Source organism: Alternaria arborescens (genome assembly GCF_004154835.1).
Source record: "Alternaria arborescens strain FERA 675 chromosome Unknown contig_1, whole genome shotgun sequence".
Lineage (NCBI taxonomy): Eukaryota > Fungi > Ascomycota > Dothideomycetes > Pleosporales > Pleosporaceae > Alternaria > Alternaria arborescens.
In genome coordinates this window covers 1,844,545-1,864,425 of record NW_021167856.1, presented here as the reverse complement: position 1 = coordinate 1,864,425, position 19,881 = coordinate 1,844,545, and the positions used below count along the sequence as shown (strand labels likewise).

The following is a 19,881-nucleotide window of genomic DNA, read 5'->3' as shown; positions in this document are numbered from 1 at the left end:
ATAGCTGCTGCTATTGATCGATGCATAGTTACCTGACCATTCAGATACTCCAGAAAAACCCCCAAAGTTGCAAGATATGTTCTATGATGTTCGTACGATACTCATCGACTCCATGCAGCGCCACCACAGGGTGGTCCAGGCTTACAGTAGATTTACATGACGTGCTTTGATGGCGCGAAAGAGAATTTCCTGATCGACAAGGGATAAGAGCATACGAGTACGTATCATCTAGGAAGCTTTATAATGTAGCCACAGAGTAGTCACCCGCGGACCCTATTGCCTGTGCGTCTCCAAACCCTTTCCCCGCAAACATGTTGGACCACATCCGAGATATCGAGAGTTCGCCCCATATCGACTACCATCATTCCGACGATGGCAAGCCAATCATCGAGCCACAACTGAACGTCGGTGGTCATGGCGCTACCCAGCGCCGTCTCAAGGATTATCATGTCACCATGATTGGTTTTTGTTCTGGAATAGGGACGGGACTTTTCATTGGAACCGGCTCTGCATATGCAGATGCTGGACCGGCAGGGTTGTTGCTTGCCTACATCGTTGTCGGGAGTGTCTTATGGTGTGTCATGCAAAGTGTTGCAGAACTGGCTACGGTGGTCGGTATCCTATGGCGATTTATCTCAAGATCGTGCTCACCATCATTTAGATTCCTACTGCTGGCTCATTCCCACATTTCGCGAGCCGCTTCATTGACCCGGCTGTCGGATTCTCCTTGGCTATAAGCTATGGTTATTGCTACACTATATCCATCGCCGCCGAATGCTCGGCATCCGCAATCCTGGTCGGCTACTGGACTGACATGTCACCTGCTATTGTCATTACCATCAGTCTTGTCCTCATTCTCGCAATCAACCTGCTTAGCGTGCGTTGGTTTGGTGAATCGGAAGTCGCTGCAGGTACTATCAAGATCGCGTGCTTCCTGGGTCTGATCCTGGTTTCTATTGTCATAACGTCCGGAGGCGCACCAAACGGCGAGACCATTGGATTCCGCTACTGGAACAACCCCGGAGCCTGGGTAGATTACAATGGCATCACTGGACCAACGGGTCACTTTCTGGGATTCCTGGCATCGTTCGTCAACGCGGCGTTCTCCTTCATCGGCGTCGAGGTGGTGGTTATTACAGCTGCCGAGAGCATCAACCCTCACGTTGCCATCCCAAAGTCGGCCAAACGCGTTACATTCCGAATCGCCCTGTTCTATGTTCTGGGTGCTCTTCTTATCGGAATCATTGTCGACCCTAGGAATCCCGGTCTCGTGTCAGACAGTGGAAATGCCAACTCTTCACCTTGGGTTATCGCCATCAAGCAGGCAGGCATCAGCACCCTCCCTTCAATTGTGAATGCCTGCATTCTCATATCTGCCTGGTCGGCAGGTAACTCTTACTGTTGGGTCGGATCCCGTATCATCGTCGCGATGACCACGGACCGCCAACTCCCGCAATTCTTCGGCCGTACCTGGAGTAACGGCGTACCGTACTGGGCGGTCCTCGCTTCTTGGGCTTTTGGACCTCTCGCATATCTCAGTCTGGGTTCTGGTGGTGCTGCACAAGCGTTCGGCTGGCTGGTCAGTCTTAGCACTGTTGCGGGACTGATTGCCTGGGCGACATTATGTTTCTGCTTCATCCGCTTCTATGCTGCCATGAAAGCGCAGGGACACAGTCGAGACAGCTTGCCTTGGAAGAGCCCGTTCCAGCCTTTCACCGCATGGTATGGGTTCATTGGGTCCACTGTCATCACTTTGATTACAGGATTCCCTGTGTTTTTGAAGGGAAACTGGAATACGGGTGATTTCATCGCCTCGTACATTGGCATACCACTTTTTATAGTGCCAATCATTGTCTGGAAGCTGTGGCATAAGACACAAGTGAGTACATACCTCTTCGTGAAAGTCAAACTTGCTAACACGATCTAGTTTGCGCGTGCCAAAACCATCGATCTACATTCCGGACGTCTTCGGTGATTTTAGGCTGTATGGTTTCTAGTCGTTCAAGGCCACATGTTCGTGATTAGCAAGAAGGAGTTGGGAATTCCCAGGAACACGGTGGATGTAGATAGCTGCCTTATGCTACGAGAATATGTATCGCCATTTGCAACCTTCAATATGCTTATACGACGTGTTATTCAAAATGTGTAACCAAGTACTCAACGTTAAGGAAACGAAGGTGCGATAAAAGAGTCTGTATCGCTATCCTCGTTTGTGGCAACGGTCACTGCTGAGCGCCAAAGCGAAAGAAGACAGTGGCAGAGAAACTGATGGTCCGCACGGTAGGCGTGCGGCAATCTTCGTGTGTTCTACAACTCAATAACTTCAGGCGCTATTTCAACCCGGGTGTGGAAGGCGGGACCGGGGTATTTCGTTGGAACCGGGGTATTTCGTCGGAAGCGACGTACTAGGAGGTAGCAGCTGTCGATTAGAGCTACGTGCCGCTGTATCTAGTTGGTCCCGGAGTTCTGCGTACTGAAAGTCTACAACGAACATGTCTTGCGAAAGGACCTTCGTGGGGGTAATGGTAACCTTGAGAGTAAGGTCTAATCTCGTCGCATTGTCTGCACTAAATCGCCGAACCTCATGTTGTGCAGGCCTGGACGCTACAACTTGGTAGAATGCTTCCAGGTTTACAGGACTATACCAGATAGTGTCATCAATGTGACACCAAGCCTTTGGCCGCCCCGCAGTTTCATCATGTCTGCACCCTAGAGCTAAGAATACCATATACTTGGCAGTATGTCCCGATCTGGTGGCCAAACTCAAGTTCAATTCCAAGGCTGCGTGCCAAGATGAAGGTCCAGTGTCGTCCGCCTTGCCCTGAAGGATTTTGTCTTTCACGTTCCAGGCTTCCTTCGGGTAACACTGTCGTATCTCAATGCCTTCCGGAGGCTTGCGTACAAGAAAACCCCATCGTCGCCGAACACCCTTCGGGATTGTTGAGGTATGAGTGTTGCGGATATAGATCTCTTTTGAAAAAGTAGCAGCCGGTATCGATCCATACGGGATTAAGGAAACGCTGGAACTGATGTCTCGAAGATAAACATCCGCGGATAAGTGTCGCAATGGTACAATCACGAAGTGTTGGTAATCGTGGACGACGTGGCATTTCAAGATCACCCAAACGATATCGAAACCGGACCAGATCATGACTGGCGAGCGAAGCGGTCGAAGCTTGGCACGGTCGTCTTCACTGAGCTGTTCAGTATGAAAAAGCATCTGCCATATACGTAGACCTCTGTGGGTCATGGCGTAAGGAGCCACGGGATCATCTGAAGCGAAGGGTATTAGATCCCGTGCTTCTCGAAAATCGTTCGGACTACCCGCAAGCACATCTCCAGTCAACTGGTTCGTCCCAAGTTCCGAGCTTTCCCACGAAAAGAGCGTTTCGTCCTCGGATATCTTCATGATCTCTTCCTGCAGTCTTCTGAACGCCTTCGCCTTCCCTTCACCATACAGCAATGGCATGTTGACGTCGAAGATTCCGAGGAGGGAATAAGCGATATCCTCAGATCTCGTTGCTTGTCTGTCTGCGGCCCATGACATACGCATGCTGACGCTTGCGGTTTCCAAACTCTGGCCCTCTAGGTACTCTATAGGGATGCCTGTGATCTTCGATATCCGCATGCCAATATTGGCTTTGTTGCCAAGAAGTTGCCAGTCGCGGGAGTAGAACTTCATGCCCGGTTCTGTACCAGAAGTCTGGTTGCTAGGAGCAAGTAACTCTTGTAGCGTCCAAGCACGTTTGAACCATTTACTAAGTGGAAACGTGTTGCTATGCCACGCGAAAGGACCATCCATGAAAGCGCCCCGGAGTTCGACGTCGGCAAGATAAGCGTAGCATCGATCACAGTTCCTGTACCATGCAAACATGCTATTGATAGCCTCCGAAAGCTCAGCGCTACTGCTCTTGTCAATACAGCATGTGTCGATCCACGCGTAGTCGAATCCATCTTCAATGGCGAGTTCGCAAGTCTTTTGGAGTTTCGCAAAGCCCTCCTTCTTCCTAGCCTGTTCTAGATCATCTAGATCAGAGTACACGACCTCTTCATCCTCCCAGCAGTGAGAGAGGATGGCATATGGCGGGATATTATTAAAGAAGGTTTTTAGTTTAAAAGTCCGTGCGTTTAGGAGCCGCATGTTGAAAACAGGGTGTATGACTGCATTCTGCAACTAAGCGCAATCGTGTACTTGAATCGTTACAAGCGGGCCGTTGAATACCTAGGCAGTAGGCTGAAGTAATGGCGCTGAGTCGTCTTTGTTGTAGGGCGATGGAACATTCTTTTCATCGTACATCTAGATCGATATAACATAGAAGCTGAATCCTATAAGGTGATGAAGATATGAAGCATGATAGGCATTGCTGCGACGAAGGTGGGGAGAGCTCTCAGGACACATGGTCCCTGCCCCGCCAAGGCTCTCGCTTCAAAACGCGCAAGATCCTTCCATCTAGCTTGCAGCTCTCTCAATCTCTTCCTCCTCAATCACAACAGCCCAAATCATGGCATGAGCCAAAACGGCCATATGCAAGCAGTGTTTCCTGCGCGATCAATATATCGCGAATAACACATGCGCATCCACCATCTCAACACTAACAGCAGAACTCTCCACGGCGCTGCAATAACCCAGGTAAGCTATAATTCTCTTCTTTCCAGCATTTCCCATCTCCATATGATGATTACAATACAAATCACAAGTTTCAAGACGGATCGGAGAAGGTTTCACGGCCTTCCTTGAATGAGTATTTCCTGTCTGAGTAGAGATAACCCACGCCTGTTACGTTACCACATAAACTACAGTGCAACGTCGCTGACAAGTTTCATCAGGCACACCACAATCACAAACTCCCAGCAAGAATAGTCTGTAGAAATTCATAGCCTAGCCATGCCATTCAATGGAACCTTGTTCCTTTCTTGTAAAGCCACATACTTTGGCCACGTACCATTTCTGTGATCATGCGCAAAGACTCAAGAAACCACAAAGACAAAGCTGACGGTACTGTTGATTTTGATTTTGATTTTGATTTTCATCTTACTGGTACTGTTACACAAAAAATAGACTAAAGGAAAAGCAAGATTGCTACCGTAGTAAAGGAGAACGATACCAAGATTCAATCCCTTTTAGCGCCGAATCCAGATTCCTTTCCACCCAATATCCGTTCATGCCATCATTGTTGTCCTTGCTCTGCCCGTTCCAACTCATCCGAGTTTTGCGCCGCGTTCGATACCGTGCCCATTGCCATTCTACTTGGGAAGGGAATTCTAATCCTCAGCCATATTTACCGACGCCTTGTTAGTCCTGCCGCTGCGACGGGGCGTACCATCGGCGGTAGCAGCCTTCTTGGGCGCCTTCTTCTTTGCAGGCTCCTTCTTCTCCTTCTTGGGACGGCCGCCCTTCTTGGGAGTGGGCTTTGTCTCGGCTTCATCCTTGTCCTCGTCCTTGCTCTCATCTTCGGCCTCGGCCTCATCAGTCTTGGCCTTCTTCTCTGCGGGCTTCTCGTCGGCATCTGTGCCGTTAGTCTTATCCGCCGACTCCTCAGCCTTGCGCTTGTCGCCGGCTTGGGGTTCGTCGTCCTTCTCGTCGGCTGCAGGCTTTTCGTCAGACTTGTCTTCTGTCGCGTCGTCCTTGGCTTCTTCTTTTGACTCCTCCTTGGACTCTTCGGCCTTGGAGTCGCCGTTGGTTTGCGCCTCTTCCTTCTTCTCCTCACTGTCTGGCGCGTCCTTCATTTCCTCGTCTTTCTTCTCGGCTTCAGCGGGCTTGTCGTCGTCCTTCTTCTCCGACTCTGCTGACTTTTCCTCTGTCTTTTCTGACTCAGCTTCCTTGTCGCCTTCCTTGGAGTCGCCGTTAGCTTGTTCTCCGTTGGCACCGTCGGTCTTCTCGTCGATCTGGAGTTCGGAAGCGCGCTTCACGACGTCGTTGCCAGAGCGCTCGACGTGAACAGCGGGGTTGTCAGGTGAGGCGTTCTTCTTGATGGTGTTGCCTTTCTTTGATTCGATAGCAATCTCGCCTTGGTCCTTGACCTCAGCAACTTCACCACCGGGCTGTCCTGAGCCCCAGTTCCATGAGACTGATGAATTGCACGTCAGTAATGATTTCACAGATGATTCTTGGGGTTGTATTGGATGCGATCGAGAGCACAGCAACGCGCGGAGATTGACAATCTTTGCGCTTGCTGGCGCGCAATGCGCCTGACAGTAGGATGCTAGGCACAGCCACTATGCCCTCGAGGAAGTCTCGGATTGAAGAGGTGAGAAAAACGTACCCTTGTCTCCTTGTTGGATCTCAGTGTCAGTCATTGTGTGCGATACAGCTCAGTAGGCGCTGGCGGTATGAGATGACGTTATGCTTCGCAAACCTGCGTGAGAAGTCGCGAAAGCGGGGCGGGGAAGCAATTGATGCGCGTAAAGCTAAAAAGGATACTTTGATGCGTAGAGATGATGCGCAAGCAGTGGGAAGAGACGCGACGGGTTGTGTGGAAGAAAAGAGAAGAATGGAAGCCGGGAACCTGAGTGCTGGGAAAGTGAGCTCGAAGATCGGAAGCTGTGGTCCTGAGGTTTGATTGGCCGCCTTGACCCACAAAAGTACCTTCCCCATAGAAGGTGGCTGGCAGATCGAGCCACGGCGTCATCTCCCGGCCTGTGCGTCGTTCGGCTGCATTCTGGAAATACATCCTTGTCGATCGCTTCCTTCAAGGCAGATTGCAATACGAAATCTCACGATACTTAGAAGAAACTTGTCAGAGATAGTATTGGTTCTTGCTTGTAGCTGGATGCTTTGGATATCATATACTTACGTCTAAATCTTGCTTCCTATCACTTCCTGCAGCCTGTGGCTGTGTTCGTAGTCGAACGCCGTAACCAAAGCTACCAGATGGCTTGCTGCTGCCAGAACAACCAATACATGGAAGATCTGATGACTTGAGCCCCAGATGTCGTATTTCCCGGGATTCCACTTCTCAGGTACCCTCGCAGCATAGATAGCGGCGCCAGCAATATACAGCGCACCCTGCAAAAGAACCCAATCCAGCCCAACGCTCTTTCGCAGATGTTCGATCCCATACAGTCGAACGCCGTGAAGCACAGGGAATACAGCGGACAGACCCATGAGCACAAACATGAGCGCTCGGAATGGCCTCAGTGCCGGAGTGCGGAACTTGGGGTGTGTCGCTACAACAGACGTGCCAGCTGCCAGCGTCGTGATCATGGTCCAATACGTTCTTCGTAGCTCTGGTTCGTTGCCAAACGCGTAGTATATGACCGGTATGAAGCTACCCCAGATCAAGAACACAATTCCCAGGTAGTCGAGCTTGTTGCCGAATACAGCGACTTCATGGGAGTGGTTTTGTATCGTATGATATGTCCCGCTCATACCCAGACATGCTATAGCTCCAGCAAAATAGCAGCCAAACGCCCACACGTCCTCTTGCGTAGCCGTCTCATAGCGAGGCGCGAGTGTGCTGTATAGAGCTATTGAGGATACGGCAGCCATCAAAGCACCGACGAGATGTGTGTAGATGTTGACGGTTTCGTTGTGCAAATATCCCAGGCTCTTCCAGGACTTGATGTATGAATTAGATTGAGCGCGGTATCCTGACTGGATGTAGTGATTGTCCTGCTGCCACGGGGAGAGTTCATCCCATAGTAATATCAACTTTTCTTCGACCTTTTGTTCTAGCTCTTTTCCGGTTTCTGCGGCCTTCGAGGTCGCTTTCTTGGTGGCTTCCATATCGTGAACAATTTAGGGGAAAATGGATAAGCAGAATGCGAGGGAAAGATTTGCAGTATATGAGGGCTTGTTATGAGTTCACATGTCACAAAGCGGCCTCGGAGAATCCGCGAATGACTTTAGGGACAACGCGCGAACTACGCCGCGTCCGGCGAGGCTTGCGAGAACAACACATCGCTTCAGCAGGGCAGCGGTTGACCACTGGACACGTTCATTAACGTTTAGACGCTTTTGAACTCTGTGTCCCTATCGCGACGATGATGGTCTGAGACGCGTCGAGCTCGGGCGTTGCCCCTCCATCCCACCTTCCCAAACCTCCAGCGCGACTACCTCCACTGCTACCCGCCCGGGCACTATGAGTCTGAAATCTGTTCGGTGACCTACAGCCATGATAATCAAGGTCTCCGACATTACTTGACCCCCTATTCCCTTCACCAGGACGCCCAAACCAATCGCTAGCGCCATGAAGTCATCAGATCCTGCCCGACCCAGCAGCCGTCGCGCCGCCTCAGGTGCATGGAACCGCTTGAAACCAGTTCGCGAAGATGTTCTAGAGACATATGGGCTGCCCTCCAAGGGAGAGACGCGGTAGGTCGCCCTCTTGCACTATACATCGAGGGACAATGGCTCATTCCACAGGCTCAATGATTTCAAAACACAAGAAGTCTACTTCAACCGCATCATAGAACGCTACATGAAGCTCTGCGCCCTCAATCGCGATGAACTAGATCGTCTCTTCGTCTCGGCCAGCATCCCCCAGTCCACATCTACAGACACGAAGTCAGTCTCGACTGCAAACTCCAAACTTACATCCTCCTTCTCCTCGCTTTCCCTCTCCAAACACGCGCCCCCAGAGCACCAACATACCAGCCGCCCGCCCCTCGCCTCCACCTCTACAAACACATCTACGACACACCAGCACCACCCGATCCCCCAGAAAGCCTTCACGCTCTCCATAAATGAACTAGCCACAGTCCTCGCCTCCCTGCGCAAACTTCGCGAGGCGATAACAGCCTCGAACCGCAGCGACGCCTTCGCCCTGCGCGCGTACACCTTCGCGATCCACGTTAGCATCCTCTGCCACGACTGGGCGTCGTACCTCCCCTCTCTCCTCTCTCTGCTCAACACAATACACCCACGGAATCCCTTGTCACCCTCTACTTTGCACGAATTCGTCGGACTGCTGATCCTCGACCAAGCGTGTCGGCAATCCGATTTCGCAGGCGCAAGAGCGACGAAGTTGGCATATGGGTACAAGGACTGGAGGGTGGAGAAGGTGCTGAAGTGTCTTGTCGCAGATGATTACGTGGGATTCTGGCGGGTAAGGAAGAGTGTGGATGGATATCAGAGGAGTGTTATGGAGTGGGCTGATGGCGGGGTGAGGGTGCATGCGCTCAAGTGTCTGGGCAAAGCGTATTTGAGTGCGGACAAGGGCTTTGTGGAGAGGGTCACGGAGAGGAGGTGGGAGGAGTTGGTCAGTGAGGGGGTGGGCTGGGAGTTGAGTGCTGATGGGGAGAAGGTTTTGATTAAGAAGCCAAAGGGGACGTGAGCGAGGACTTTGATACCCAGTGCTTGTGTGACGGGGATGGAAGCACGGATCGAGCGTAGTTGGGGATGAAGCGTTGAATGGGGTATCATTAAGACTTTTGTATAAGACCATATCACTCGTCATCCATTTCCTCGTCCTCTTCTTCTCCCTCTCCAGCGTCCGCAGCGTCTTGCCAGACATCATCATCCATATCGTACTCGTCCAAGTCATCCATCTCCTCATCCTCGTCCTCTTCGCCTTCCTCTTCGCCAGTCTCTCCCCGCGCAGCAGCCTTTTCCTTGCGCTTCTTCTCCACATTCTCCTTCTGTATGCGTCTTCGCTCCTCCTTCTCCTTGTTTCTTTGTGTCCACTTCTTCTCTAATTCTTGCTCTTCCGCTTTGCTCTTCTTGATGTACTCGTGCCACATGATCTTGCCGCCGCAGACATCCTCCTCGACCTTGGTAAGGCGGAGCACCATGCGAGGACCAAGCTCGACAAGCTTGACTGCACGCTTCTCGACGCGAGCTTTTGAGCCCTTGGCACGTGCGTGTGATGTCTCGTCGCCGGCTTTCAGCTTCTCCTTCTCGCGGTGGGACAAGACCTTTTGTCGCACAGGTGCTGTTACCTCTACCTCGTTGTCGGTATCTTGTTCAGTATCCGAGGCCGATGTATAACCGGCAGCTGAAGGGTCCAACATGTAGTCGGCCACATCCTCGAGCTTGCCTAGGTTTGGTAGTGCACTCTTCTTCTTCTCCTTGCTGCCAATGAGCTTCTCAGCTGCGTATAACCGTCGGATGGCCTTTGGTACGCCTGTTACTTTTGTTGTAATTGCGTAATGTCGTAGGCTGATTGTGACAGATCCATTCTCTTCGGAAGGAGGCTCACGGTTGAGCAGAAGGACGCGCTTGATCGAGTGTAGGGGGGTGGTGTGTGGTTGGATGGGTGGGAACAAGCCCTGGAACATGTCTGTCACCAGCTTTTCCAAATGCTTAGGCGGTGCCTTGTCGCCGAGTCTTTCTCTCTCCGAGTCGCTCGTCAGGAAGTTGTTCATCACCAGCAGTGGTGCGACCATGTAGTCGTTTGCGCCAGCTCGTGGACGCCTCATCGACTTGAGGATATCTTTGCAGAGACTGTAGTTCTCCACGCGGAAATGGAGAGTAGGTCCGCGAGGGACGCGGCATAGCCTAAGGTTGACGTTTCCGACTTCTGAGCGTGAAAAGAGTAGAAGGTGGCTGACACCGAGCGGTCCGCACATGACAAGGAAGTCCTTAAAGATTGTCAGCTCAAGTCGTGCAGACTAAAATCTGTGTCTTACCTTCAGCTTGTTCGCCCTTCGCTCCTTCAGTCGGATGGCAGTATCGGGTTCCAGGCAATGGCGTACATCGTTCACGAGGTCTGAGACCGATCTTCCTACTCTGAATTTCGTTAGCAACCAAGTCGGCCTTCGATCTGATCCAACTTACTCTTGCGCACCAATACGAATGACCATGGACTTCGGAGTCCCTGCGACCGGCTTCTTGGAAAGCTCCTTGTCGCGTACCGACTGCTTCTTCCTCGCGGTTCCTTTCCCACGAGCCATTGCGAAGAATCGGTTGCTTGCTGTCGACTCCGGTTATTGAATTGAAAATGGCGCCTTCTATGAGCCCTCCGGTTCGACTTTGTATTGCACTGCTATGAGTTGAGAGGCGGCGTGCTGGTGTTGTCGGACGAATGGTTTTGTCGCATGCAGTCGCAAACTAGAGCTGGCTGGCGCTCGAACTTTTAGGTGGGTCCGTCCCACTTTGCCAAGATTTCGACTTCTGTTGGTTCCGATGCTTCGAGAGCAAGAAGACTGCGCACGACTTTTCTCAACTAATCACAAACATCATGCCAGGCGTCACAAAGAGAAAGCTTCCCAAAGACGCCGCCGTTGCGGCTGGCGCGTCTTCAAAGAAAGCGCGACCGTCGAATGCGCCCGCGAAGAAAGTCCAGAAGAAGGCTGCACCACCACCAGAATCCGAACCCAGCGAATCCGACCGAGACTCTACGGACGATGGAGAAGAAGAGGATGTAGCGGAGGATAATGCTGCAGAGGAAGAAGCCGGTTCCTCTACCACCGCCATCGCAGACGCACCGAAGAAGACCTTCCGAGACCTCGGAATCCGCGAAGAACTATGCGACACGGTAGAAAGTCTCAACTACAAGAACCCAACTCCCATTCAGGAACAAGCTATACCTCTTGCTCTCGAAGGCAGAGATGTGATTGGATTGGCCGAGACAGGTTCCGGAAAGACGGCGGCATTCGTCCTACCCATACTCCAGTCGCTGCTCGAGAAGCCTCAACCGCTCTTCGGATTGATCCTGGCGCCTACTCGAGAATTGGCGTACCAAATCGCACAGCAGGTGGATGCGCTGGGTAGCATCATCAACGTCAAATGCGCGACGCTGGTGGGAGGTATGGACATGGTCCCTCAGGCTATCGCCCTTTCCAAGAGGCCGCACATCGTGGTGGCTACTCCAGGTCGCCTGCTCGACCATTTGGAGAACACTAAGGGCTTCTCGCTCAAGCAGTAAGTTTCGTCGAATAAAACGGCCACTAGACAGCAAGCTAACCATAGCACAGTCTCAAGTACATGGTGCTCGACGAAGCCGATCGTCTGCTCGACCTAGACTTTGGTCCAGTACTAGACAAAATCCTGAAGGTACTTCCCAGGGAAGGACGTCACACCTACCTCTTCTCCGCCACCATGTCCTCCAAAGTAGAGAGTCTACAACGCGCAGCCTTGCAGAACCCGGTCCGTGTGAGCATCAGCAGCTCGTCACACCAAGTCGTCTCCACCCTCCTACAAAGATACATCTTCCTCCCCTTCAAGTGGAAGGATTTGTACCTCATTCACCTTCTCAACGACAACATAGGTCACCCAACCATCATCTTCACGCGCACGGTCAACGAGACACAGCGTATATCCGTTCTTCTCCGCACCCTTGGCTTCGGAGCCATCCCTCTACACGGTCAGCTAGGCCAATCCGCCCGTCTTGGTGCTCTCAACAAGTTCAAGTCAAAGAGTCGCGACATTCTCGTGGCCACTGACGTAGCAGCCCGTGGTCTCGACATCCCCGCCGTTGACCTCGTCGTCAACTTCGACCTGCCAAGCGATTCCCAGACCTACGTCCATCGTGTTGGTCGAACAGCCAGAGCTGGAAAGTCTGGTAAGGCTGTATCGTTTGTCACACAGTACGACCTTGAGATCTGGCTACGCATCGAGAACGCGCTTGGCAAGAAGATTCCCGAAGAGGTTATCAACAAGGACGAGGCGATGGTGTATGCGGAGCGTGTTGGTGATGCACAGAGGATCGCTGTAAGGGAGATGAAGGACTACCATGAACAGAGAGGTAGCAGGGGCGGTCGCGGTGGACGAGGTGGAGGAAGAGGAGGTCGTGGTGGAGGCGCAAGGAGAGGACGCGATCAGATGGACACTGAGGAAGGTTAAGTGTCTACGCGATAGACACATGTGTGGCCTTTTTGCATTTCGGCGTTCTGGTCTCTTCGCGTATACCCTACGAGCTGCTTGATCCCCGACCTTGTCTTGGAGAAGATGGCACCCTTGGTCAGGACCGAAAAGTTGTGTGTTGTTTCGATAGAGATGAAGTTAGCTACATTCTGTAGTCTTTGATTCAAATACTGCAACTTTCGGATACCATTCGTCATTTTAGTCGCTCTTTCCTCGTTCGTCTCCAGATCAAGTTACGTCTCGGTCTGTGCTCTCTCTGGGGTGGTGAGTAATTCATAGTGAAGACCGCCCCAATTGCTTCTGTTTGACTAGCTTCGCAACCATAACGACAACAACTTCTGACGCCCACTAGAAGATAGCTAGGTTCCGGTAACAGCCACAAGTCACTTCCTCGTGTTGATTGTGAACAGCTCAAATTGCTCTGCGTTGTCGTGAAAGACTCAGTTGTGGTACTTCAACAGGAATATCCACATGCAACACCTCATACTCCTTATGCCATTTATGGGAGCTTTGAGAGCACATGGCTTTCCTCGTATCTAAATTTGAACCGCGTGCATGAGATCGAAGATACGATCTAACACAACACCGATATCTTCCCATGGGATTCAGAATCCTACTAATGTTCGTGGGGGAGAAGTTGCGCAGACATTTTATATATTTGGGAATACATCGCGACAGCAGATATCATTTTTTCGCCCTCAACTTTGTTGAAGGTATAAATTAAACCAAAAGCAAAGCCATCAAAAGTGATTGTGGGTAGTTTGAAGACGACATCGTTCTGTTCGGTGGTTGATTTGGAGCATCTCGCGTACAATACATATTTTTTTGGCGTGAAGCGGACTGATCAAAATTTTTGGTAGATGGACGGAGGGCGGCGAAGCAAACATTCGGACTACCTCCACCAACTTTGAGAGCAGAAAGAGCAACCATATTTTGATCGTCTCTATTTTTTGATGTTTGGAATGTAGCATTGAGCAATAGAGTAGAAGAAAGCTGACAGAAGAGGTATTTATGCTTCTCCAAGTGCTACGGCACGGCCGCGAAACCCACAGTGGAAGTGCCGACAGACATGCCAGAGCTCTATGGTGTTTTCGGAACTGCACAAACTGCTAGCGACAGAGGTCACAAGCTTGCGCTCGTACTTTCGGAAGAGCGTGTACTTGAGAGTAGCTGTTGCTACTCGTGGTTCGTGTTGGACAAAACATAAAGTAACAGCGAAGTAAATTTGGATCGGAAAGAACAAGCGAGGGCCGACCATGTAATCCTACTGTATCATTTTTAAATATTATGAAATGCCTGCCGTCAACCACGGTTATCGACATCTTTCTGTAATGGAACCACCGAGTCGCAATCAATCTATCTGATTATATCGCAAGGTTTTGAAACACTCTCTTCTTCCAACGTCGAGCTCTTTGGTGGTTCTCTAGAACCGCATGAGATTCATGGCTTCGGTTGCAATTAATGAAATCTCTAAATAAGTATATATACAGCTGCATACAGTGAAGCCAAGTAAGTGTTTGGGAACACACTTCTACTGCGATACAATACAGTGTAACTTAACAGCGTTGTGCCTGCGTCTTATCACCAGCACGTTTATCAGATTAATAGAGATTATGAAACTATAAAAGTGTATGAGTAAAGTAACGACGGAGCAGTGATCCTGATTTACAGTTGCTGGGAAACTGCTCATCGCGATCATGAAGACGGCTTTCATAGTTTTTGGAGGGCTCGGAAATCACATGGTTATGCACATGCATGACCTGTTCTTGGTTTTAGTTCCTTGGATGTTTTGACGCCAAAGCGATCCATGGAATCTCTTCGTGGTTCTTTGGGGAAGTGGCTTTAGAAATGCTCTTTGAAAGATCGCAGACGCATGGGGAGTGTTAGTTTTGTTTTCGTTCCCATAACTTTTGCAGGTTTTCTTTTTCAGAGTTTCAAGGTTTGAAGAAAGTGTGAAGTGAAGAAGTCAGTCATGATTGAAGATACTTATACAGGGTCAACTTCCTAGATTGGCGTACTGCCATTTCCTTTCTCCATCTCTTTGCAAAGCTTACCCAGCTCCTCAATTACGACTTGGTGGTCATCCCACTGCTTCAACCCACTTACGACAACTACCGCGACGGGTCCATCGCAGTTCTTGATGAAGATGGGTACGCCACCACCATGAATTGCATAGTCTTTCGCCGTCTCGCCGAGTCCCATCTTGGCCTTGAATTTCTCCTCGTCGCCCTCAAACTGGTTCTGCAGACGCCATGTACTCGCGTTGAAGCGGATGACAGCTGCGCGTTTCCGGCTGACCCAGAAGTCGTTGTCTAGGGCGGTGCCAGAGTGTGTTGTCTATCTAGGGTTAATAACACGTCTCTACACGTCGTAGTCGCTTTTCGGTAATGACGTATTCAGGGTACTCACGGCGTGGAAAAGCACATGGCCTGGCGTGCTGATGGTAGAGATATCTACAACAGCTGGTCGCTCAAAGGTAAGCAGGCGTGTGCGGAGGTTGCAACCGAGCTTGAACGCAACATCAGAATCCCAATGTGAGAGTAGAGCAGCCTTCTCTTGCTTCTTGATGGCTTCGACATCGCGGGGTGCCTCTGCGATGGCCACGTGTTGTGGGATCGTAATGTCATCTGTCGCCATTTTGAAATTGATTTGTAGTGATGGTAAGATTGGGGTGAAGAGGTGATCAGGGGATGTGCTTGTCAGGCTCAGGTAATGGCTGTTCTGGATGCGACGTGGCCGAGTCAAGAGGATATATCTGCTACGATTCCAAGTTGAGATTCTATACCCATTTCAAGATCGCCGATGCCGTCCGCTGGCAGAGCTTTTCAGAAATTGTGGCTCTATCGGCGCGCGGAGGCTCCGCATTGTTGGCGCTAATTCCCCGCCATCATCGATCCTGCCGCAGAGCCGCGTCGCGTTGTACTTGCACACACTCCCCACGTCTAGTTCCCATCGCGATCTATCGCGTCCACCTTCGTCGCAACGATCAGCAGCGGAAACATATGCTCACCATGTAACATTGAAGGAATTTAACAGTTATTCGATATGAATTGCGCGGCGCGTGTGATGGGCGGTCATTTCGCGATATGAAGCCTGAGAAAGAGATCGAAGGGACACTGCGATCACCGAGACCATCGCAAACACTCACGTAATAAACGTGATATGTATATGGAGGGTTGAAACAGTACATGGGATGCAATCGCAATCTGCCTCCGCGAGACGCTGATGCTATTCATGTCTGCTCGACATGCTCCGCTGACATCAGCGAACACATATACCTGATACTGGACAGCGAAGCGAGCCTAAGTTTCAAGTGATCCTTCTCTACAGACTCTTGTAAGCTTAGCGTAATTGCTCTATCGAATCCCTTTGTCTGGCTTGCTAGGTTACGGTCTTGGACGTTTTTGGACGTTTTTGGTGGACGGCATCACTCTACTTTGTGAGCTTAAAGATGTTGAATACGGATCACGTCCATGAGTTCATATTCGCGTAAACAAATTAGCTCATTGCGATCTACGCCAATTTTGCATACTATGCTTCCACACAATACATCTGGTATCGCGTTTTGATCCAAAGATAATTCGTAGCGAGTATGCCTTACGCCTTTCGGGCCCAATATAGGTCAACCAGTTTTGAATTGAGGGAGGCGTCAAGTATCAAAACGAAAATCTTACTCTCTTGGCATCATACAATCTCGCGTCTTCATGAAGGCTGGTTGAGGTGAGTGTTCTATATTCTGTTCATGGTCTTGAGTATAAGATGGAGAGAAACGCAGCAATTCAAGCACCAGATCATACACACGCATTCAACAAACAACTCATTCATCGTCTTCATACACTGCTTTTCGCAATAATTCCAGTTCATGCTCTCTCAACTACACCGTATACGGCAATTTAACGTCTCTTTATCCGATTCGCTGTAGAGTTCCCCGCTTCGCCAAGGCATCCGTCATGGTTTGTGTCTCGCACGTCACTCTGGCAGTGATTGCGGTCTTCCTTACACACCTATCTGTTGGAGCCGCTGAGACCCAACCAGTCATACATCTTCACCAGAGAATGAATTCAAACGATCAACCAGGAGCAGAAGCTGTGGTCTCCAACGATTCATTCAACCCTGGAGTCAAACAATCATGCGATTCGGGCGCTGTCTCGGCGCAAGATAGTACCAAAAACGAGGCATGCGAGTTCAACCCAGATGGCACTCCAGTACAGACTGTATCAGAGGATACCAAGAGACGTGCCAAGAGAGACGAGGATACCCCAAGACCTTATCTAGTCACCACGGTGGACGGCATAACTCAAGCTCAGTACGAGGAATTCGCCAAGAAGCCACCACTTGGTGACAAGCAGGGCGACATAATCGCCTTCGACGAAGTCGAGTGGGTCTCGTGCCAATACCTGAACCTCACTGACGCCGAAGCCGCTATCGTTCGTCAAGACCCTATCATAGCATGGGCCGAGCCGATGTCTGAAGAGGATGGCGAGGCGCTCGTCATCCCTAATCACGGTGGTACGAATTCACTATATACCAGGGCCACCTTGCCTCAATCACTCAACCAGAGAGATGATAGTGCGGCTCATCTCAGATTGCTTTCTGCAAGAAACCAGAAGAACGATCCGGCACAGCTTCCGAACTATGTCTTTGAGCCTTCTCTTGGGCAAGGCCAAACAATCTACGTCCTTGATACTGGTTATCGTAAAAGTCATCAGGAATTCGATGCCTCTGAGCGCGAGGTTCGGGACTTTGTTGTGCCCAATCGACACACACTCGCTCTCGGCTCACTCAGCGATGACCAAAAAGGACCAGAAGATATGGCCGATATCAATGGTCACGGTACTATGGTCGCAAGTATTGCGGCTGGATACGTCAGTGGCGTGGCTTCCAAGGCCAACCTTGTTGTCGTGAAGATGAGGAACTCGGCTAAGAACCCTCAGAACCCAGAAAGTGACAAGCTCATACCACGTGGGGTTACGGACTCGGCACTAGAATTTGCTCTGAGCTGGACCTTCAAAGACATCGAACAACAAAGACGCCAGAATACTGACCCTAATGCGAAGTATATAATCAACCTATCTTATGGTAAGCGGTGTCATTCGCAAGGCTTATGGCAAACCATACTGACCAGAAATCTAGGCTGGATTAAAGAGAGTGCCCAAGGTAAAATCAACACCATGGAGCGTGCACTTAGTAAATGCAAGGACAAAGACATCACGCTTGTTGTCGCCGCAGGGAACGACGGAGCAATTCGCACTCTAGACACCCTCACTCCACAAGCGTTTGGCACCGATGATAGATTCAGCATGATCACCGTCGGCGGTGTAGACCAAGCTGGTAAATACTACAGGGACACAATTCAAGGCAACGGCCAAGGTGGTCAAGTGGACATATACGCGGATGCAGTCAATGTCGTCGCTGCAAAGCATGATGGAGAAGATGACTCCACCACACCAGCGACCGGGACATCCGCTGCGGCCCCAGCCATAGTAAGTACTCGCTGCTATTTTCCCCAGCCTTTTGCAATGTGCTAACGACAACAGGCCGGACTCGCTGCATACTTCTTCAGTATCCCTGAACTACGCAGCAACTGGCACGACGGCAGTGTACCAGCAGACATGAAGGCATTCATATTGAAGAATGCCGAAATCAGGAACGACGACCCGTTCAACGGCGACGAGTACGAGAACTCGCCAAAGCCTGAAAAAGACAGTCTCAAGGTGCCATACAACCTGGCGCTCAACCAGTACGACAAACCTTCTCACTAAAATTACCATGAGACTAATACGAGCTTAGACTTTGTGATCTTCCGGATACAAACGCGAAGCGTTCTCTCTTTACCAAGAGGGCACCAACACCCGAGCAGTCTGTTCCAGGCCGTCCGATCGTCGAGAACGGTGCAGTCACTAATGAGGATCTGAAGAATGTTCGTCATGTTCCGCATAGCTCGGCTGAGACTATTAATTAACCATCCTACAGGAAATTTGCAACGTTCACAACCGCCCGGCCGAGTCCGAACCAGAGCCAGAACCAGAACAACCAGAACAGCCAGAATCTCCCCCCCCGCCTCCACCGAACACAGCATCATGCAAAGTCCTCGAACAGGGTTTGGGTGGTGGTAAATGGGAGGTCACTGGATCTGGCTGGGGTGACGAAGCCTCACTCAAGGAGAAATTTGGTGATGACTCGTTCAGCTTCACTGGAGGCGACACATTTACTGCGACGTTTTTGAGTGGCATGAGTGTGGGAGATATCGAGAACGCTGTGAGGGAGATGTCGGGTCTTGGTGACGTGACATGCTCAACCTAGAGGCTGAATGGGAAGAGATGGTGCACATGATTATCTGTTTTTGGTGGGGTTGGAGGCGTTTGGTTTGCTGGCTACAATATCACAAGGACGGTCGGCACGGTATTAGGTTAAGACTGGGAACTCCTGCACAGTATACCATACCATGGATCATGTTTCGGTCCTCAGATCTTGTTTAGTGTTTGATACCTCATATCATGATATTTGTAACCGCAACTTTCTGCAAGATGAGGAAAAGTAGTAAGCACATCCATCATTCTTCCGGTTTGCGAGTTCAGATATCTACTTCGTTTTCAAAGACCGCAAATGCATCAGCAAATCGAATTACGCAAGCTCACAGAACATGTGTTTCCGTTTCGAAGCTCTCAGACCACAAAGATACATGGGTAATGCATCTCTGACTTTTGACGGCTCACAAGCAAGGCACCACAACATAAGGATCGTTGCGCATCCTTTTGGAAGATGCGCGATGAATCCAATGTGTAGAGAGTGGTAAAACCCAGAAAGTAGAGACTTTTATAATCGACGGGTTCCAGGTTAGTGGCGTAAGTGCCATGTTTAAAGTTTTCGTGCAACAGAAACAGCCATCATGTGCCATTGGACGTTGATTTGAGACGACGAAGAAGCCATGCAGGTATGACTTGTACTTTTGGATATTTCAAGCGCCAGAGAAAAGTCGCGCCGACCATGGGGGGGGGGGTGTCTTTACAGCTTTTGGTGGTGAAGCAGAGCAAAGCGTGATGTAAAGAACAGGATTCTCAACATTGAAAGACCAGGGCTTTGTACAAGCACCTTCTCTGAGGCTCGCTTACAGCCACGTGCTGGTGACGTTAGGC

At 50.5% G+C, this 19,881-nt stretch overlaps 9 protein-coding genes across 9 annotated transcripts; 4 read left to right on the top strand and 5 right to left on the bottom strand.

The window, feature by feature from the left end:
* Positions 1–311: 311 nt before the first annotated feature.
* Positions 312–1,975, top strand: AA0111_g724 (Proline-specific permease; the record flags this gene model as incomplete). Its single annotated transcript, XM_028653552.1, has 3 exons — positions 312–611; positions 662–1,879; positions 1,928–1,975. The coding sequence occupies 3 exons, from the start codon at positions 312–314 to the stop codon at positions 1,973–1,975; spliced, it is 1,566 nt and encodes a 521-aa protein (XP_028512396.1).
* A 360-nt stretch (positions 1,976–2,335) lies between these two features.
* On the bottom strand, positions 2,336–4,141 carry AA0111_g723 (hypothetical protein; the record flags this gene model as incomplete). Its single annotated transcript, XM_028653541.1, has 1 exon — positions 2,336–4,141. The coding sequence occupies one exon, from the start codon at positions 4,139–4,141 to the stop codon at positions 2,336–2,338; it is 1,806 nt and encodes a 601-aa protein (XP_028512395.1).
* A 1,121-nt stretch (positions 4,142–5,262) lies between these two features.
* Positions 5,263–6,297, bottom strand: AA0111_g722 (hypothetical protein; the record flags this gene model as incomplete). The annotated part of the gene is made up of 2 exons (XM_028653530.1): positions 5,263–6,068; positions 6,264–6,297. The coding sequence occupies 2 exons, from the start codon at positions 6,295–6,297 to the stop codon at positions 5,263–5,265; spliced, it is 840 nt and encodes a 279-aa protein (XP_028512394.1).
* Positions 6,298–6,796: 499 nt separating this feature from the next.
* On the bottom strand, positions 6,797–7,726 carry AA0111_g721 (hypothetical protein; the record flags this gene model as incomplete). Its single annotated transcript, XM_028653519.1, has 1 exon — positions 6,797–7,726. One exon carries the CDS (start codon positions 7,724–7,726, stop codon positions 6,797–6,799), a length of 930 nt encoding a protein of 309 aa, XP_028512393.1.
* A 463-nt stretch (positions 7,727–8,189) lies between these two features.
* On the top strand, positions 8,190–9,275 carry AA0111_g720 (hypothetical protein; the record flags this gene model as incomplete). Its single annotated transcript, XM_028653508.1, has 2 exons — positions 8,190–8,314; positions 8,366–9,275. 2 exons carry the CDS (start codon positions 8,190–8,192, stop codon positions 9,273–9,275), a joined length of 1,035 nt encoding a protein of 344 aa, XP_028512392.1.
* A 112-nt stretch (positions 9,276–9,387) lies between these two features.
* On the bottom strand, positions 9,388–10,833 carry AA0111_g719 (hypothetical protein; the record flags this gene model as incomplete). The annotated part of the gene is made up of 3 exons (XM_028653496.1): positions 9,388–10,521; positions 10,570–10,669; positions 10,718–10,833. 3 exons carry the CDS (start codon positions 10,831–10,833, stop codon positions 9,388–9,390), a joined length of 1,350 nt encoding a protein of 449 aa, XP_028512060.1.
* A 287-nt stretch (positions 10,834–11,120) lies between these two features.
* Positions 11,121–12,724, top strand: AA0111_g718 (ATP-dependent rRNA helicase; the record flags this gene model as incomplete). Its single annotated transcript, XM_028653485.1, has 2 exons — positions 11,121–11,803; positions 11,857–12,724. The coding sequence occupies 2 exons, from the start codon at positions 11,121–11,123 to the stop codon at positions 12,722–12,724; spliced, it is 1,551 nt and encodes a 516-aa protein (XP_028512061.1).
* A 2,025-nt stretch (positions 12,725–14,749) lies between these two features.
* Positions 14,750–15,382, bottom strand: AA0111_g717 (hypothetical protein; the record flags this gene model as incomplete). Its single annotated transcript, XM_028653474.1, has 2 exons — positions 14,750–15,082; positions 15,155–15,382. The coding sequence occupies 2 exons, from the start codon at positions 15,380–15,382 to the stop codon at positions 14,750–14,752; spliced, it is 561 nt and encodes a 186-aa protein (XP_028512058.1).
* A 1,313-nt stretch (positions 15,383–16,695) lies between these two features.
* On the top strand, positions 16,696–19,048 carry AA0111_g716 (hypothetical protein; the record flags this gene model as incomplete). The annotated part of the gene is made up of 5 exons (XM_028653463.1): positions 16,696–17,824; positions 17,879–18,228; positions 18,283–18,485; positions 18,536–18,665; positions 18,719–19,048. 5 exons carry the CDS (start codon positions 16,696–16,698, stop codon positions 19,046–19,048), a joined length of 2,142 nt encoding a protein of 713 aa, XP_028512059.1.
* Between the last annotated feature and the right edge of the window lie 833 nt (positions 19,049–19,881).